This window comes from Brachionichthys hirsutus, unplaced genomic scaffold, assembly GCF_040956055.1.
Source record: "Brachionichthys hirsutus isolate HB-005 unplaced genomic scaffold, CSIRO-AGI_Bhir_v1 contig_254, whole genome shotgun sequence".
In the NCBI taxonomy this organism is placed as follows: Eukaryota; Metazoa; Chordata; class Actinopteri; order Lophiiformes; family Brachionichthyidae; genus Brachionichthys; species Brachionichthys hirsutus.
Window position 1 is genome coordinate 185544 of NW_027180393.1, and position 18064 is coordinate 203607.

The 18064-nt window shown below is 42.9% G+C and overlaps 3 protein-coding genes across 3 annotated transcripts; 1 reads left to right on the plus strand and 2 right to left on the minus strand.

The window, feature by feature from the left end:
- Positions 1–413: 413 nt before the first annotated feature.
- LOC137914528 (aminoacyl tRNA synthase complex-interacting multifunctional protein 1-like) lies at positions 414–2995 on the minus strand. Its single transcript, XM_068758068.1, has 4 exons — positions 2414–2995; positions 1909–2100; positions 1636–1804; positions 414–1294 (listed from the first exon to the last, which is right to left on the minus strand). Exons 1-4 carry the CDS (start codon positions 2816–2818, stop codon positions 1128–1130), a joined length of 933 nt encoding a protein of 310 aa, XP_068614169.1. The 5' UTR covers positions 2819–2995; the 3' UTR covers positions 414–1127.
- A 159-nt stretch (positions 2996–3154) lies between these two features.
- On the minus strand, positions 3155–12557 carry LOC137914527 (RING finger protein 150-like). The gene is made up of 7 exons (XM_068758067.1): positions 12104–12557; positions 8509–8759; positions 7542–7613; positions 7363–7445; positions 7071–7167; positions 6739–6943; positions 3155–5832 (listed from the first exon to the last, which is right to left on the minus strand). Exons 1-7 carry the CDS (start codon positions 12555–12557, stop codon positions 5714–5716), a joined length of 1281 nt encoding a protein of 426 aa, XP_068614168.1. The 3' UTR covers positions 3155–5713.
- Positions 12558–12952: 395 nt separating this feature from the next.
- Positions 12953–17663, plus strand: LOC137914545 (zinc finger protein 330-like). The gene is made up of 10 exons (XM_068758086.1): positions 12953–13043; positions 13451–13593; positions 13684–13703; positions 14126–14196; positions 14674–14750; positions 15129–15255; positions 15362–15466; positions 15600–15646; positions 16810–16927; positions 17214–17663. The coding sequence occupies exons 2-10, from the start codon at positions 13474–13476 to the stop codon at positions 17471–17473; spliced, it is 945 nt and encodes a 314-aa protein (XP_068614187.1). The 5' UTR covers positions 12953–13043; positions 13451–13473; the 3' UTR covers positions 17474–17663.
- Positions 17664–18064: the final 401 nt, after the last annotated feature.

Sequence of the window (18064 nt, forward strand, 5' to 3'; positions counted from 1 at the left end):
GATGTGTAGGTTGGTTCAGATCGACTGAAACACAGCTTCATTGTTTCCAGACTTTCCCCTGCAGTAAACAGACCTCACGCCTCCAGGACTGACTCCCCCACATCAGCTTTTATTGTCCAGCGTGGCTTCCTCTGTGGTTTGGTTGAGGGGGCAACATGACCTTAAAATCAAAGATCCACGACCTTTTAACATCAGCCGGAATACAAAAAAGAATCAGACCAAAGAAGAAAACGATCAACGACACGAGGCTGATACTAAGATGGGATTTCTTCTGGTACCTGAGAAACAACATTCAGAGCCTCTCCTTCTGCCTTATGATGTGGTGCAACCCGTGACAATGAAAAGTTCAGCAACATTCCGTCTCATTTACCGGGAACACTGCAGCCGTGTTCTTGTTCTTTGTTTCTGTTCTTCTTTAAAAAGAAGGGGGAAGAACTTTGCGCGTCTTATTTTTCCATCTTTATCAATTTTTGGTTTCATTTTGGCCTAAAAAAAAAACAACAGATGGATTTATTTAAAAAACAAGGCATGTTGGTTTATTTTTGGCCCGCCAAACAATAAATAGTAATGAATGGATGCCGACGAAGGCTGTTCTGACATGAGGTCGGCATGGTAGCAGGGAGACCACTTAGCATTGGACTGTATCGGCCTGCTGGACTGCGCACATGTAGTCTCAAGATAACAGTGACACCCCATATATATACATATATATACACACACACAAAAACATTCATTCACTTGAGAAAATGTTTTACAACATTCTAGAATTGACAAAATAATTAGAAAAAAAACTCATTTTTATTCAGGACATCTGAATATTATTTTGAAATTAATTATTTACTAAAGATGTTGAGATTATCTCGTCAATTAAGAAACATAATTCATGGCAAAATAAAATTCATTTTTCCTGAAACAACAACATCAACATCTCGCCAATTCAGAAAAACAAACTGCTTCAATAAATACACAACTTAAACATGTTCACAAAAATTAACAGCACAGTTCCACGTCATTCCAACAGAGGGCACCATACTTCTCTCCACTTTTGCAGGCACCAATGGAATGAAAATGCAGTTTACCCTCTTCTGGAAAGGTTACACCCCGTTGCACCGATCTGCTCTGTACCTTTATTTGATCTGAGCATCGCTCATGGTTCGGGCTTTGCACGCTCCCCTGCTGGCGACTTCGAAAGCGGCTCCCTTGTAAGTCGCGACACACTGGCTGTCCGTCCGGAGGTCGGGCTGAATCTGCTCCCAAACCCTCTTCTGGGGATTTAGCTCTTTGTCTGGTTTGCCTACAATCAAGAAATCAGTTGAGTTCGTTAAGGGGAAAAAAAAAAAAAAAACCCCTTTGTTCTCACTCCACTCGTCCTTCACAGGTCCAGGACTGACAGCGTAAATGTACTCGGCTAACCGACTCAGAACAGCAGAACATCCCAGCCACTTGGGAACGCCTTTCCCAAAGATTAGGAAAACATGGCTGCAAGGATTTGCTCCCACTCAGCCACAGGAAATCAGCCTGGCTCAAACAGACAACATGCATGCTTTCAGAGCATCTTGTTGGGAATGATAGTTCTCATTTTCACATTTCAGGGCAGTAATTCTTCTGTGTTTTTTAGGGTGCGTCAATCCGTACCTGGGAAGCCCTGGAAAGTGACCTTGTCCCCCGACATCGCTCCACTTGGAGGATCAAGGATTTCCACCTTGTCCGGCGAGCTGGCACACATGATCATAGCCTGGGACTCGACTCCCCTCACCTTAACCGGCTTCAGGTTACAAAGCAGGACGGCCATCCGGTTCTGCATCTGCACGAAGGTCAGGGGATACATTTATTTTGAAAGTACAGTATTTATTACACGACTCATAAGAAATAGATTGAGTTTTTTTGGGGGGGGCTGTGGTACCGTACCTGGTCCACAGGTACGTGTTTGGCTAACCGACTGACCACAGTCCTCGGAGCAGCCTCTCCCACATCGACCTGCAGCTCATGTAGACTGTTGTCTTGAAGCTGCATTGCCACGACGATACGTCCAACGCGCAGATCCAGGCGAGACACATCTACCGTGGCGTCGCCTTCATCTGCTTGCCTCATCTCATCCTTCTCTGCTGCAAAAGAACGACAAGTATTCTTAAAATAAATGTGGAAATGAAACAGAAAAACATGGATTTTTAAAATGTCTGAATAACGCAGTGTTTCTTTACACTTTGGGCAATGGAAATCTGATATTTGAGTAGCAGACTTTTATTGGTGTTCAGAATGGGGAGCATATTCCGGTGAGCTAATGCTACAGACACGCCTTCCTGCATTCTGCAGCCAGTAATATCATTTTTATCTCCATGATTTAACACAAGTGTCCTTCAGCCTCCTGTTATTGGACTGCCGAGTCCACTCCCCGACCTCCCGACCTCCTGACCTCACCTCCGGGCTTGCTGTACGTGCACACCCGGCCCCGGAAGCCCATCTCGTGAAGCTCCCGGCGGACGGTCCTCACGCTGACTTGGGCCCCGGACGCGGTGTTGAACTCGGTGGTGAGAGCTTTCACCGTCGGTAAACGACCTCCCAGCGCGACTTCCTCCAGCACTTGGCGGTGCTCCTCCTTCAGCTTGTGCGGCCGCCCGCTCCGGGGCAGAGCCGTCGTGGCCCCTTCGCGTTTCCACCTCAGAATCACGGCGCTCACCGTGGACCGCGGGAGGCCCACCAAGGTGGAAATCTCACGGACCGACTTGCTGCACATGTAACAGCCGACGACGGTCCCCCGCTGGAAGTCGCTGAGCTCCCCACGACGACCCATGATGAGCGCAGATAGATTCCTAAACATGCAGTTCCTTACTTCTTCTTCTATGGTTCTTTTGGGCAATGTGTTCCATTTACTGCCCCCTAGCGGATGGAAATCACAAAGCGCCTCAAAGTCGAAGAATTAAATGAAATACTGTACACAGCACAACTGGATCTGCTATTCCAGATAGCCACATTATTAGTAATTTGTTAATAAACTACTGATGATAAACACATGACTTCAAATCCTAATTGTTTTTTTTAAAGGTCAATTAATTAGTTGGTGTTACTTACACTGTTGACATAAAAACTAAAAACCTTATTCCAATTTCTCAAAACTAAACATTCATCTTGGAAAAAGAAAGACAGACACAGCTGATGATACTTATAGTTCTTTTATAATACAAAATAGCAATGCTGTTATTTTTTTTGCTGGGCATAACACACACACACACACACACATACACAACAATACAGATGCAAGGTCACAATAATATATAATAAGCAACAAACAAGTCAGGTGCCATTTTAAATATCCTCTTTCTCCAAAGCGGAACATAAAAGTCTTCCTCGAGTCACAGCGTAAAGCCACTCCCCAGCCAATGGAGGAATAAAGTGCAATATAGGAATGTTTACACAAAAAAGAAAAATAAGCCACAAGGAGGAAACACTAAATGTGTAATAGTCTCGATCAACAAGGTTAATTAAATTAATTATTGTTGGGTTACACGCTATCTTGCAGGCCCATAATTTCAGAGCAAAATTCCACAACAACTTTACTCCACTTTATTTGGAACTAATTACAAGGGAACACAGTCAGTGCTTAATTTCCCTGATGAGTGTTTAATGCACACCAGGTCATTTATTTTAACATTTCTTTCACTTTGATTTATTCATACCAGAGACGCCTTACAGTTTCTAAACTGCCCAGTGAAAAGAAGGTCTTAATCCACCTTTTCGCTAAACGCCATTAATCAGACAGTATTCTGGCACAATTGAAGGATCTGACATGAAACAAGTGCACTTTGTTCTAACTGATCGTTTTCCACCCAAACCAAATCAAGTCAGATGGTGACAGTGTTTGTGAGGAAATGTAAGCAGGTGTCTTAAAGCACATTACGCAAGGGGGATGAGGAGTATTGTGCTGCATGATGTGATTTTAAAGTACGGAGGCTCAGTAGGTCCAGATTGGTCTGATAACTATCTGTATCTCTATATTGTGCTGGTGGGAATGACAGTCATCCTCCACCTTAGATTAATGTATAGTTAGAGGTACAACCGGTTGTGCGTATGAAAAGTAAAAATTAAATTTTACATTCATGTATGCAGGGGTGATGCTACCACTAATTTTAAATTGTGTTTAAATTGTAATGAAGATTCTTGTCAACCGGCTGCAACATGGAACATTTCCATAATGCTGTCAGAATCAACATTATTTTTGAATTATTTTTGAAGTCTCAACAAACCAGCAGCCTCACACACATGTAAAGAAATAAAGAATTACAACATGCCCCTCCTAAACCAACCTCTGAATAATTTGTGCCTACATTCTATAAATGATCAGATAGGGACTGTGCAAACCTTCCCATTATATAACGGAGTCCCAGGTGGCCACGGGAAATAAAGGAAACAATGACTGGAAGTGAAAAATCGCCAGTAATTTCCACTGGTTCCATTGCCTCAGCCAGTAAGTCTGTGTTTCATCAGTGTGCAAGAGCGCAGGAATGTGAGAAGAAAATTAGCCTCTCGACTTTTGCAGACCGAGAATTAAGATTTTGAGATGTTTTCTGAGAAAATAACTGTGAAAACCTCAGACTCATACCACACCAGCGCACATCTCTGTCCTTTTCCACAAACACAGACCCATTTATTTCTGAGGAGGATTTCATTTTAGGATTCCTGTATGCTTGACAGCAAAAAAATACTACTGATAATATTGGCACAAACAGCTGCTGACAGATTTACATCGGCAGGCTAAGCACATCCGTCCAGATGATTTGGTAGAGACAACTGCCGTCTGTATTTAGCAGCAAGGAGAACAGGGAACATTTTTTCTCTCGGCAGACAGCGGGGGGGGGGGGGGGGGGGGATCACCGGCATTGTGTGTTGCAATAGCTCGGAAATCAGCAGCAGTTTCAGGAGGACAGAGGTGGACATCGCTTCAAACTTCTCGTAGCAAGCTGTGATTGCCAAACGTGAGGACCGATCTATTTAACTTGTTTGTGTGTGAATATTTCCTCGGAGCAACAGGAATATTCATTCAGTTAAATAGAGGACAGAAATTAAGATCTAACAAATTAATAAGAGGGACACTAACATTTAGGAAAGCAGAAAATACAGCACACCTATTCCAACTCTTCCAATGCCACAGGGACAAATTAAATTAAAGCTTCAGGTTTAGAAAGGGCAATAACATAAATTCTATGTTAAAGAATTGCTCGAGGGAATTTCACACCGGCTGTTAGGGCCGGCCGATACTCAGTAGGTTCAATACTTGCTGTATCCCTTCACAGGACACTCACCTCTGGACGTTGGCAGTGATCTTATACCAAGAAATCAAACGTTTTGCACCAATTAAAGCTGTAAACTGGAAACAGGGAGGCCTGCTGGCCCTGTGCTTTCATATTTTCAGGAGTGAGGAGAAAGTATTTTATTCTTCCCAGCACCAAGGGTTACGTTGTGGTATATATTTCAGCTAGTTTAAGGATGTGAACAGATAACTCCGATTCCCTATCACGTCACCATAACAACCAAACCAACACAACGGTGAGGTGTGACGGCTAAAGGACGAGCACGCATTTGCTTATCTTCTGAGAGGGCCTGTCTTCTGGGGGCTGAAGTCGAGGCGGACCTCTGGCGGCCTCTGCTCACTCCGTCCTGCTTCTTCTTCTTCTTCTTTTCCTGGCGATCGCTTCCTTTATTTTCAGTCCTGCTTGGCTCAGGATTTGGACACCTGGCATTCCGGCTCAGCGGACAGGTGGACTTCAGACACGCCAACCTCCACGCCCGTGAGGATGGACGTGTCTGAATCGCTGCCGAGTGGCGGCTGGTGTTCACCTGAGAGGGGAGGAGGGGAAGACATTCATTACGTGACGTGTCCTTCGTTGAAGTTTGAGTTTTTTTAGCGCCTGACCGATCAGTTTGTTCATCTCGTATTATCTGCCCGTCAGCGACGCCGGTCCTGTTAGCTCATCGGTCTCATGACAGGACTGGATGAGACAATCTGTTTGCTAAGAACCCAAAAGTAAAGACGGCTCTTTTTGCTCACAGTTTCTTCCAACTGCCCCAGGGAAGAGCACAAGCAAATACACGACTCCAAATTAATGTATTTATTTCCCCAATGGCAAGTATTTAACATAACAATTAAAAATCTACATGGTTGAATTTCCATTTTTTTTTCCAAACGCAAATAGCAGAGCCTGTATTTGCAGAGAATAAAAACATTTTATTATTGCTTTTTGTTCTTTATTAATAAAACTTCAAAATAATGAATGTCAAATGATAATCTTCCCCCTTTTATTCATTCAGCCACAGGTAGGATCGGCATTATAAATGCATGGGACTTCCTGCTTCTGCATCTGTTTTTGACATCACATGCTAGAGTGGATAGTTAGTAGGCAGTATCAGTCACAAGACAAAACAGCAGCCGTCAGGTATTTGTACAAGGGGAAATTTCCAACATTGTAAATACTTGAGTGGTTGTAGGTTAGATTTAAGTTTGGATAAAAGGGAATTTTTTTTTTTATCCTTCTTTGCTTAGGATGATCCCAAATTCAGAGCTTGACGGCCAGCTTACTTAAAAATATGATCCCTCTGGGAAATCCTCTGGAAGATAAGAAGTCAGAAAATATTGCTTCTTTTTGCAGACGTTTTAGGAGGCCCACACATTCTTTTTTAATGCAAGCAATATGTCAAAAAGTCAGCTCATTATCTCCATGCTGTGAAAGTGTGACTTCTACTCACTGGTGGCGATGATGTGGCTCTGCGTTTCCGTCTCTGCATACGGTAGGAGTTGCTGTAGGCCTGCAGCTCTTCCAGCTAGATCCAGGACCTCGAAGCTCTCTGTGCTAACTGTGATGTCACTCGCCCCGCTGATGGGGTAGGTGGGCTGACCCACTATGGACATCTCGTAGTCTGGATGAACATCATCTGAACAATCTGCATTAATCTGGAACATGTAAAACGTGTCTTTAGAGGATTGACGTGCATACAATGATTGTTTAGAGCTTCTAGAATTAATCCTAAGACTAACATATATATATTTTTTAAATATGTATGCATGCAAAGGATCTTACTGGGATTCCTAAAGCTTTGAGGATGTTCATTTTACACATGGGGCATGTCCGGTGGTCTTGTAGCCATGGGTCAACACAGTTTTTATGGAATACATGTCTAACCAAACAAGAATGCAGAAAACAAATAATAAAACAGCTGCAAACAAATCCCAGTGGAATTAAAATATGTAAGACTCTGCAGCTATGAGACGTCTGCAAACTTAATGCCATAATGTACTCAACAAAGATGCCTACTTTTACAGTAACAGTACAGTATGTACAACAAGAATCAGGTGTAAAAAAACAAACTTACCTGCATGGTAAAACCCTGACAACATCATTCGGCTTATAGCCCTCGATGCAAACTGCACAGCTGTCGAAGTCAGACTCCGTCTCCTGAAACGCAGAAGACCGGCAGACAAAAACATTATGAATGCATGTACAGTATACTTATAGACTCGCTGCTGTTTGCAGTGTGGGAACATCATTTACCTTGTCTCCTTTTTTAATGGTGTACACTTGTAGCTTACTGATTGCCTTTTTGGCAGCATCTCCCAAACGTCTCTGCAGACATAAGAAACAAAATCTCTATTACTGACCTCGGCCAATCTTTGAATACTGGTCAAAACCACGAGTGATATGCAGATATCTCATTGTTCTGTTCAGTCCATTCTGCATATTAAATAAAAACAAATGAAAGCAAGGCAGAACCGTCTTCAATTGTCTGTTAAGCAAACCGATCAGAGCAAATAAACAGGCTAGGAGTAGATCCAGAGTACAGACAGTAAGTCAGTTACTTTTAAAATGAATGTCCATGCTGTCCGTATGGGTGAAGGGTATTAAGGAAGCTATAATATTAAGGATGAAACCAAAACTGTCTGGAAATATCTTTTTTAGATGTATGGATTTCCTGCAAACTAATCAACCATCTCATTGTGTCCTGAAAAAGGAAGGAAAACAATGTTTGCAGAACAGATGGTGAGAGTTTAACAGACTGGATAGACAAACACAATAAATACTAAACACACCAACTCATTTTAATTAACTGCAGAACCCTGGGAGCAAATTGAGAGCAGATTTGTTCAATGTGGTTGAACATAAATGAATACAATTCCAAGGCGAGAACGAAAACAATGGTCGTCACGGCAACGGCCCCTATCATAACAGGCGCTGATTTATGGACGTCACAAGAACGTCAGAGGCAGCCATTCATGGTAAAACCATGGCAATATAATTCAAAAGGCCAGACAGCGCAGCAGGATGACGGTTCACTGGCTCGCCACGTCCGTGATCGGGAAGCCGTCAGTCTGAATCTGACCTTCCAGCCTGACAGAGCAGACAGTAGACGGAAACAAGCAAGGCCCAATTAAACGGGTTAGAATGCAGCACCACGACACAGTCAGCATCCATTCGTAGGCAGATGAGAATCACCTGACAGTTGGAGTGTACACCGTCATACCTGGTTGCGGTCCCGTTCATTTGCGTAGCGGAATCTTTGGATGTAGTAGAAGACGAGCCAGGCGAGGGAGATGATCATGAGAACTATGAAGGAGATGGAGACAAACACCACTGACGTTCTGCTAACGTACTTCTGCAGGTTGCGGGTTCCTATGGTGATGTGCACGGTGATCATGACCTGCTTGTCCAGCAAGGTCGCAATCTCACGACCTTTAGCCTCTGGAATCATAATAGCCACAATGTTGCCCGTCCCTGCACACAAAAACACCAGTCAGACGCAGACAGCTGACAGACCTCAGAATCCAACTCACAGAAATGTTTTCCTACATCTGCATGCGCAGGTAACAGGTCATCACGAAGACACTTTGCTTTCTATTTATCAAAACATAAATATAACTTTGTCGCATGATGACAAAACACTATTACTGCAGTGCACAAAGCATTTGGTCCCGAGTAAAAATAACAGGCTACAACCACAGTCGGACACTCAGTACATCTTATTCCTCCTGCCGCCTGCTTTTGGCTGCACGGGGTCTCACCGGCTCCCTGCGGTGCATCCCCTTTTATAACAGTAGCCATAAACAGTAGGTATCTTCCAACATGCCATCACAGCATCTTTTTTTTGCAGCATACCAGACACACAAAACTCCAAAAATACTCAGGCAAGGTATAAAGATCTGCGCAGTATATTCTGGGGTGAAAACAACTGTTTTGTGAATATGTGTTCCATTTTGTAGGAGTCACTTGCAAGCATTGATTGCTTGTAATACTCGCAAATCTCTTTATGCAATAGGATTGTGGTCTGTATCTGCAGCTGCTGCATTTTATACGACCAAGGATGAGAAGTCACAATGAAATCCTGTCTTGGAATGGTATTATTTTCATGCATATATGCAGGAATGAGCCTAAATCATGCAAACATCTGCAGTTATTGAACAAAAGTAATCTGATTATTATAGTCGCAACAGTAAAATTATGATAGTTTAAAGTAGAGTTATTGACAATTAAACAAACGCTCTATTTTTTCTTCCTTCATTCAGGGTATTTGTAGAAATGGGTGCAAAGCACTTCATCTGCATAGCTATAACCGCTCTGTTCATTCATGTTCCACTGAGAGGACTTTGTCTACACGCTATGTAAAAATCTTCTCTGATCAGATACAGGGGTCCAAGAGAAAGAGGACAATCTATTGTCTTTTGTCGTTGATGCAGCTTTAATTAGAATGGCGCTCATGAACCAGTATTTAATGGTGTCAGTTGATGCTACTTTGCTGGGGGGGCTGCCTCGTTCACATGCAATGCTTTCAGAGCAACCAGCTTCAGTTTCAGAGTCCACTTCGACTTTGGAAAAGGCACAAGAAGACGTGAAAGATTTCCCTAAGCCTCGGCTCTGAGCTCCTTTTTCTGCTCCCTGTGATGCAGATAGAGCAGACAGAAATAGCTGCTGCTAAAATAAGAGGGCACCGTGTGACACCGAGGATGGACTTGTTAGGTGCGGAAGTGGGGAGGAATAAACACTGAATGAGGTAATGATGTCAGCGGACACCAGGCCACTCGTTTCATAAGCAGGCTTTTGGTGTGGGTAAGGCTATGGCACAGATTACAACATAATTAGCTGGTGACCTCTTTGGTATCGACCATGTGCTGACCTAAATATGACAGTTACACAAAGCCGGCTACACAGGAAGGTCAGCGAAAGAAGTCTTAGACTCATCAAGTGAAGTTTGACATTTTGGATACTGATACTCTCGTACAGATAGATTCTGCTTCCAGGTAGTAGCAGCGAGCATAATAAAAAAACCTGCAGCTTTGTAAAGTAAAAGACAAAACCCCTTCATCACAGGTGATACCCCTGCACCCCTTCATGGGGTAAAGTCCCCCGGTTGAAGTTAAAGACGTAACCACAACGCCAGCTCACATAACAGTTCCACTTTGCAGAGGTGGGTTTTGACTTGTGCACAGAAATGATATGCTTCAATTACTTCTGCATGACTCATCTAGGGATTAAATGAGAGTTTAATTGGAGCAATGCGGACGTACGGTTCAAGGTTGACACTGACGCCACTCAGCTTTAAATATTAAAGTCAGGCCTTGAGACTTTTCTGGCTCTTAGCAGTCCAAATGTGTTGGTTCTGGAAAGGAAGGTGTTTCATTCAAGAGAGTCAATTTGAGTAAAAACTATAAGAGCTTGGCATAAACAAGAGTCTTTCTATCATGACACATGCCTGGGTGAAAACCATTTTTTTTAAAGGCCTGTATGTGATTATCAACCCTTTTTGTTTGAACATCCGTTTTCTGTATAGCTCCTTTTGTTGAGCTGACTTCCGTTCAGTGTGTGCCGTTGTCTGGTCAGGTGTAAGGGAGGCTCCGCTACACCACACCTTTATGAAAACAAGCTCTAATTACCAATGGAAATACAGGTACAGGTGGAAACGAAGCTCCACTTGCTGAAGAGCGCGTCACAAATAATACATTTAATACAGGAAAAAAACTCACTTTATTTTAAGGCGATACTGTGAGTCTTTTAGTTATGCTAAACTTTGTCTTAGTCTAAAATAGCTATTACATTACATGTCTGACCCTTTACTAGAGGAAAAATAATAATACATTAATGGAAAATAACTGGATGTGGACAACATGCATTTAAATTGATATTATTAATTATTATATAGGAAAACTGAGACGGGCAAACACGACTCTGGCATAGACTATAATCACCTGCTGCCGTTTGTGAGTGACTCGTGAATTTGTTGGCAAGCAACACAAATTACTTTGCTGGATGTTAATTTCACCGAGAAGAGAACATTCTGAACTGATCACAGCGAAAAGGTTTTTCAGTCTTGCCGTCAACACAACGTTTTTCCACATTTAGGTACTTGATATTTAGCTATCTGTACACAAAGTCCACATATGTGTTCTTTTATTTCTCTGAAGCTAGATTGTGGAAGTATCCAACCCAGGAAAACATCTCACACCCTTCCTTGAGGTCTCGGTCCAAAGTTACTGATCTAAAACACGCATTGCCCGACATCACAGACAGACAGATCGTCTGTTGTTGCCGCGGTGCTTGTTCTTAATCCATTATCCAGACTATCTTTGCAGCAATTATTTCTGTGAAAGCAGAACCCAGTGTCATTAATAACTGCGTCCAAATAATTCCTTATTATTATTATCATCAGAATTTTAGCCTGTCTTGTGTTTGTGTTTAGACAACTTTAATTGTCTTTTAGAAATGACAAAAAGAAATAGAGGAATTTTGTGTCTGCGCATTGGAACTCAGGCATCACAATAGTTTAAATAATGTCCCATCCAGGTTTTGTCATATCATAACACAATGACACAGAGAGATAAAAAAACGAAATAAAAGAACTTCAAAGACCTACAGCCATTTAAAATCAGTGGATCAGTCGATTTGCCTTGAAATATCGAGAATGTTTCTCCTAAAGTGTTTGTTGTTGAACCCTACGAGCCTTCAGCAGGGAATAAAAACACAATCGTGTGTTTCCATCACTGAAGCAGCAACAAGTTATATCCTGCAGACCCCATCGGGCCTCGGGACGGGACACGTGACCGACCTGTTGGCGGACTCGCCCTTACCTGGATGGGGCATCGTTATCGTGTCGTTGGCACCGACGGAGCCCGTGTTGTATATGACAACCGCAGAGGCGTTGAGGTGCGCCACATTCCGGATCTTCTCTCGGTACGTGCAGTTCCCCGCAGCCACCAGCGCCACCACGGTGCTGTTGGGAGACGCGGCGGGGAACCTGACGTGGGGGCCGCACGCCTGTCTGTCCTGGGGGAGGGACGGCACCACGGCCAGACCTCTCGCTTCTTTCTTGGGCGAGTGTTCGCCATACCGACCGCACTCGGTTTTCTCCGTCTTGACCTCCGAGGTGACGGGGTCTCGATAGGTGATGCTGACAAACGCCGTGTACCATTCCTCCTTCTCCGCCACCGTGAAGTCCAGACACAGCAAGTGGACGAAACAGAACGACAGCAGCCACGTCGAGAGAGCCAGGCTGCGGCAAGCGCGGATGAGAGACGGTGCCATTGGCGAATGTGCGTGGCAAAGCTCCGGGTCCGTTTTTACAGGGGGCACGGGTGAAAACATTCACCGAACACAGGCGGGGTGTGACGTAGCAGGCGTGCGCATCGCGTCATATTCTGTAAAAGGACGGACTCTCTGTGTTGTTGCTTTCTGTCCTCGCTCTGGATTGGTTCAGCGCTCGTTTCCACGTGACCTGGGCGTGGCCAAAGCCCCCCCCCCCCCTTCCGAATGCGCACGCACATATTTAAATTAAAAATATACAGAGTCACTGAGTCTGACTCTGTATTTAAATATGAAGAGTTAGGCTATTTTATTTAAATAAAGAACACAATTAAATTAGGTATTGACTATTGGAGTTGAGATGATTTTTCGTAATACAAAGACACACAAGTAGGAAACGAAAAACTGGCCAGATGTTTCTACCGGACAGAGTTGATAGCCGGACCTACAGAAAGTCGGAGTATCGAGCTTTTGGTAACAAATAATACTGTAAGAGACACTTGTTTAATTTCTCAATGACAAATCGATATTCCATTGACTTATATTATTAATACAAGTACTCGGCAACCTAAAAAGTCAGATTTAACAACACAAATATTGTTTTAATCTTCGTATTATGTGACTGGGCCAGTTCAACAACTTCTGCTGTTTACCAGCCAAACAACGTCAACAAAAACTATTTTGTTGCTATTGCTTTACGCGTTAGCTGTTTTATCATTTAGATTTCGTATATGTTTATTTGTAACAGCAGCCAAATAAATCACCTAACTAGAAGCTAACCTATGTTAGCATAATTGCTTACAGACGAACCAGCTAGTCATAGCCAACCTGAGCTGAATGCTCCTGGATGTATTGCTGCTGGTAACGGGACTTTAAATTGGACGTTTTTCTGGTAGATACCGGACACATCAAAGTAGAAATGCCAAAGAAGAAAACCGGAGCTCGGAAAAAGGCCGAAAATCGTAAGGAGCGAGAGAAACAGAGTCGAGCTAACCGGGAACATGTGGATGTGGCCAAACACCCCTGCAACTTTAACATGGTATGTAAACGCGGTAGCTAAAACACAACGACACTGCGTTAAGTATCAGAAATAGGGGTACTAATGTTGTTTTTGGTTTTCGTTTTGCAGGAATGTGACAAATGCCAGAGGTAAGGGGCTGGATTTCATTATCTAACCCCCCCCCCCCCGTTATAAATAGTGGTGGGATCTGACCCAGTTTTACTCAAGTACAGTACTGTCTGTCCTTAAATGTAACTTGTAGGGCCTTACATTGCTAGAGTACATCGATGCTACTTTGCGTTATACTTCTGCTCTGCTGCGTTTCTTCGACAAGACAACATTCGCTGACACATGAATAACATCGAGTCTTGCGCAGTAAAAATCAGTCTAGTGCGATTTTATTTCTCTCTGAATGCGTGACGTTTACTTGCTCAAGAGCATTTTCACACTGTTGTATTCATATTTTTGCGATAGGAAAATATCTCAGGGCTTGTTCCACCACTGAATATAAATTGATCGCTTGTCAAACTATTAAAAAAGCACATTTTCTCTTTGTCCTGTCGCCCATTAGGAAACAGAAGAACAGAGCTTTCTGTTACTTCTGTAATTCAGTGCAGAAACTACCACTTTGTGCTCAGTGTGGTGAGTAAAATATGGTCTAATGATTGTATGTGTGGTTGAAGATGGATAATTCTAAATTATATGGAAAAGGCTATTGAAAACCAAGCAACTTCCACAAAGGCTAAACACTGCCCAGCAAGAAAGCCAGGAGAGAAACAGGAGAGGAGTCGTGGGTATTTTTGGTGTGCATTTCTTTCCAGACATGGACGGTTGCTATAGCGAGTAATTACAGGGTAACATCCATGGGATCGATTTATGTCTTAATGGAGTGGGTTAGCCAGCCCAACAGCAGAACTCATTAGTGTATTTTTAAACAGCAGCGGTCTATGACGCACAGGAAATAGGTTTATAGAAAATAGTCGACTTTGTCGCCCCCAAGTGGTGGTAATATATCCACACACTGCTGTTTGTACTGCAACGAGGATTGTGCGTAGTGTGGCATCAAAATAGTTTGTGACACATTAGTAAACTATGACGTGTGTAATGTTTGTTCTTCAGGTAAAACCAAGTGCATGAAGTCATCAGATTGTGTGATTAAGCATCCTGGTATCCACACCACTGGAATGGCCATGGTGGTAAGTCAGCAACACCCCTAAACTGATACGATCGCACTTCAAGATGTCCTGTCCATGTAGCGACCCACATGCGTGTGTTCATTTTAATGGGCCATTGCATTGTTCTGCTTTGTGATCAGTTGTAAGGCATTTCTCAAGTTATGTGGCATAAATTTATAAATTTTACACTTTGTGCAGGTGTTGCAATAATGACCGCCACTTTTTAAGATGTATCAGACAATAATGGAATGCAATATTAACTATGTGCAACACAGGGCTCCTTAATCACTGAATCAGTGTAAAATAATCTGCTGTGCATTTTAAGTTTAATGTCTGATTAATATTAATTACAGAAAAATACCCACCCCCCTCTCTGCTTTTTTATTTTTCTTCCACAAGGGGGCAGTATGTGACTTCTGTGAAGCTTGGGTGTGCCACGGCAGGAAATGTCTCAGCACTCATGCCTGTGCCTGTCCTCTGACTGATGCAGAGTGTATCGAGTGTGACCGGAACGTGTGGGATCACGGTGAGAACGCCGCCCCCCCCCCACTCCCCCCGTCTGATTGAAATTCACCTGCCCTCATCAGCGTCTCGCTGGAGATCATCACGTCATGTTTTATATTCCGGAATAGGGGGGAGAATCTTCCGCTGCTCTTTTTGTCAAAACTTCTTGTGTGAGGATGATCAGTTTGAGCACCAAGCAAGCTGCCAAGTCCTTCAGGCAGAAACATTTAAATGTGAGTCATTCCGTTTTCCATTCACAATGCCCTTTTCATGGTAGGTGGAGAAGTGTATCTGTTTTGTTGCACAGAATAATATCTGGAGGGGATGTGAATATTTTGTTTTGCCGTTGCTCATGTTCCATTTTAGGTGTTTCCTGTAATAGACTTGGACAACATTCTTGCCTGCGCTGCAAGGTGAGTGGAAACTCTCAGGAAACACAGTGGAGAGAGTTTATTATGTTAAAATTAATAAAAAATACAAATAGAAATCTTTCTAATTTTTATCTCCGCCAAGGAGGTTCTGTTTTTGACAGCGTTTGTCTGTTTGCTATCAGGACTACAGAAAAACTACTGGATGGATCTTGATGAAAAAATGAACTGAAGACGGGTCTTAGTCTAATTTAGATCCCGTTAAATTTCGAGAGTGATCTGCATACCTGTCTGGATGCAAAAATATCTGGATTTTCCCATTAACTTATAATGGAGGCTTAAAAAATCGTATCTTGCAAAATATGCATTCAATTCACTCATCACAAATCAGTCATAAAAGGGGTCCGATATGAACTATCATGTAAAATGTCTTCTGGATCTAATCCAGAATGAGGTCAGGAAAAAATATTTCATTTTAACATTAAAACCCGTTTATAGATTCTAAAATGAGTAAAAAACAACCATCAACTCCAACTCACTTTGACTTTTCATGGTTGGTGTATAAAGACACCAAGAACAATTTAGAACCTTTTGATAATGATCCAGATCACCATGTGGACGGTGTAAATCCAGTTGGGAGTGGAATGAGCTGCTTGGTTTTTGCTTTCCGAGTGTTCACTTTTCGTTTGACCTGCAACAGGAAGAGATTCTGTGCTGCAGGAAATGTGCGATTGAAACCAAATCTAAAATAGACAGTCTTCTATGTAAGCAGGAAAGCGTTCCAATCAGATAAAGCTGGACTCCCCAAAATGAGGCCAAAGGTGCTGCCAGAAAGTGTCCCCCACCCCTTATTAAAGCAGTCTTTGATTTAAATCAGACTGCAAAATCCCCTAAATGATAGGAAGTTGGTTGAAATAACATTTCAGTGTACGATTTAATTATTGGGTTTTACTGGAATACCACCTTTAGTAAGCTGTAAACTCACTGCTTTACATGGAATTTACAGAAGAAATGGAATGTAGAGAATAATATATACTAATAATAAAATATAAAAATGCAACAACATAGTTCAACGACAAAAGAAAACCAAGAACACTGACCTGTCTCCGAGAACAGAATTAAATTAATGAATATGACATTTTACAAGTATTGTCATTCGATGGTATTGTTTCACTTCAATCTTACCGGCTTCCACTGTTTCCTTTCAGGCCTGTTACTGTGACGACCACGCCAAGAGTAAGGTCTTCAAACAGGAGAAAGGAAAGGCCCCACCCTGCCCAAAATGTGGCCACGAGACCCAGGAGACCAAGGACCTGAGCATGTCCAGTGAGTCATGTGCAAACGCGAACCCCCGAGTTGATTCATCCGCTCAATTTGCCCCGTGGAGGAGGTTGCAGCACCTCCAACGTCCATGATGAATCACCAAAGGCCAAAGACTGTGAAAACAGACAGTCCAGAGAAATGATTCTTTATTTTCTGGACGATTTCTAAACATTGTTTGTCCTTTTTCTCCGTGTATACATTTCAAGCGGCGGTGAAGTTGATATTCAGCCTCTTTTAAGTTCATCTGTCGGATAAACCTCGCTGTACGTCTCTTTGTCTTTCTCTGCAGCCCGGTCGATCAAATTCGGCCGCCAGGCTGGTGGTGAGGAAGACGATGACTATGATGGGGGGGCCCTTAGTTACGACTCCTACTGGAAGAACTTAGCATCTGGAGGCAGAGAGCAACAGGCAGGCTATGGAGAGGATGATGATGACGAAGAGTACGAGGAGGAGGAAGATGATGATGATGAAGAGGAGGAGGAGGAAGACGAAGAAGAAGGTGAAGTGGAAAAGGCTATTGATTCCATGGCTGGTCTTAAAACTGACTGAACCGCCCGAGTTAAGACAAAGACTCTGATCCCAGCGGTCCTGTGGGGACAATCACACGTTACAAGGAGCGCTGGACGGACGGACGGGGGCCCCAGAGAACACCCCCACATTTTCTGTAACTTTTTAAAATGCTGTATTCTGAGAAAAATAAGTATACAGATGTAAAACGAATGAAATAAAGCTGATGACCTGGTACTCTCAGTCCTGAAGTAGTTCTGAATTCCTGGTGACGGCCAGCTGCTTTAGGAGAGGACCTCCAGAATAAAGGTGCCGGACTCCAAACTCTACGGCTTTTATAAGTGCACGCTGAGTGACGTCAGTCCTTGTGGCAGTTCTGTTGCTACATTTGTATCCACTGTGAGCCCGAACGTTCGGATTTCTTGCCTGATATTTCCTAACGCAGTCATTAACGCATCATAATAGTCCTTGAGGTGCAAATGTTCAATCAATGATTAACTTAACTTACTTAGACCGGATGCTCGAAATCAGGTGCGTGACGTGAAACAGGTGATCAATAAAAAACAACACCTATCCGGACATCTACCCTGTTATGTAATATGATTACGTCATAACGAATGTTTCACGCTTGAA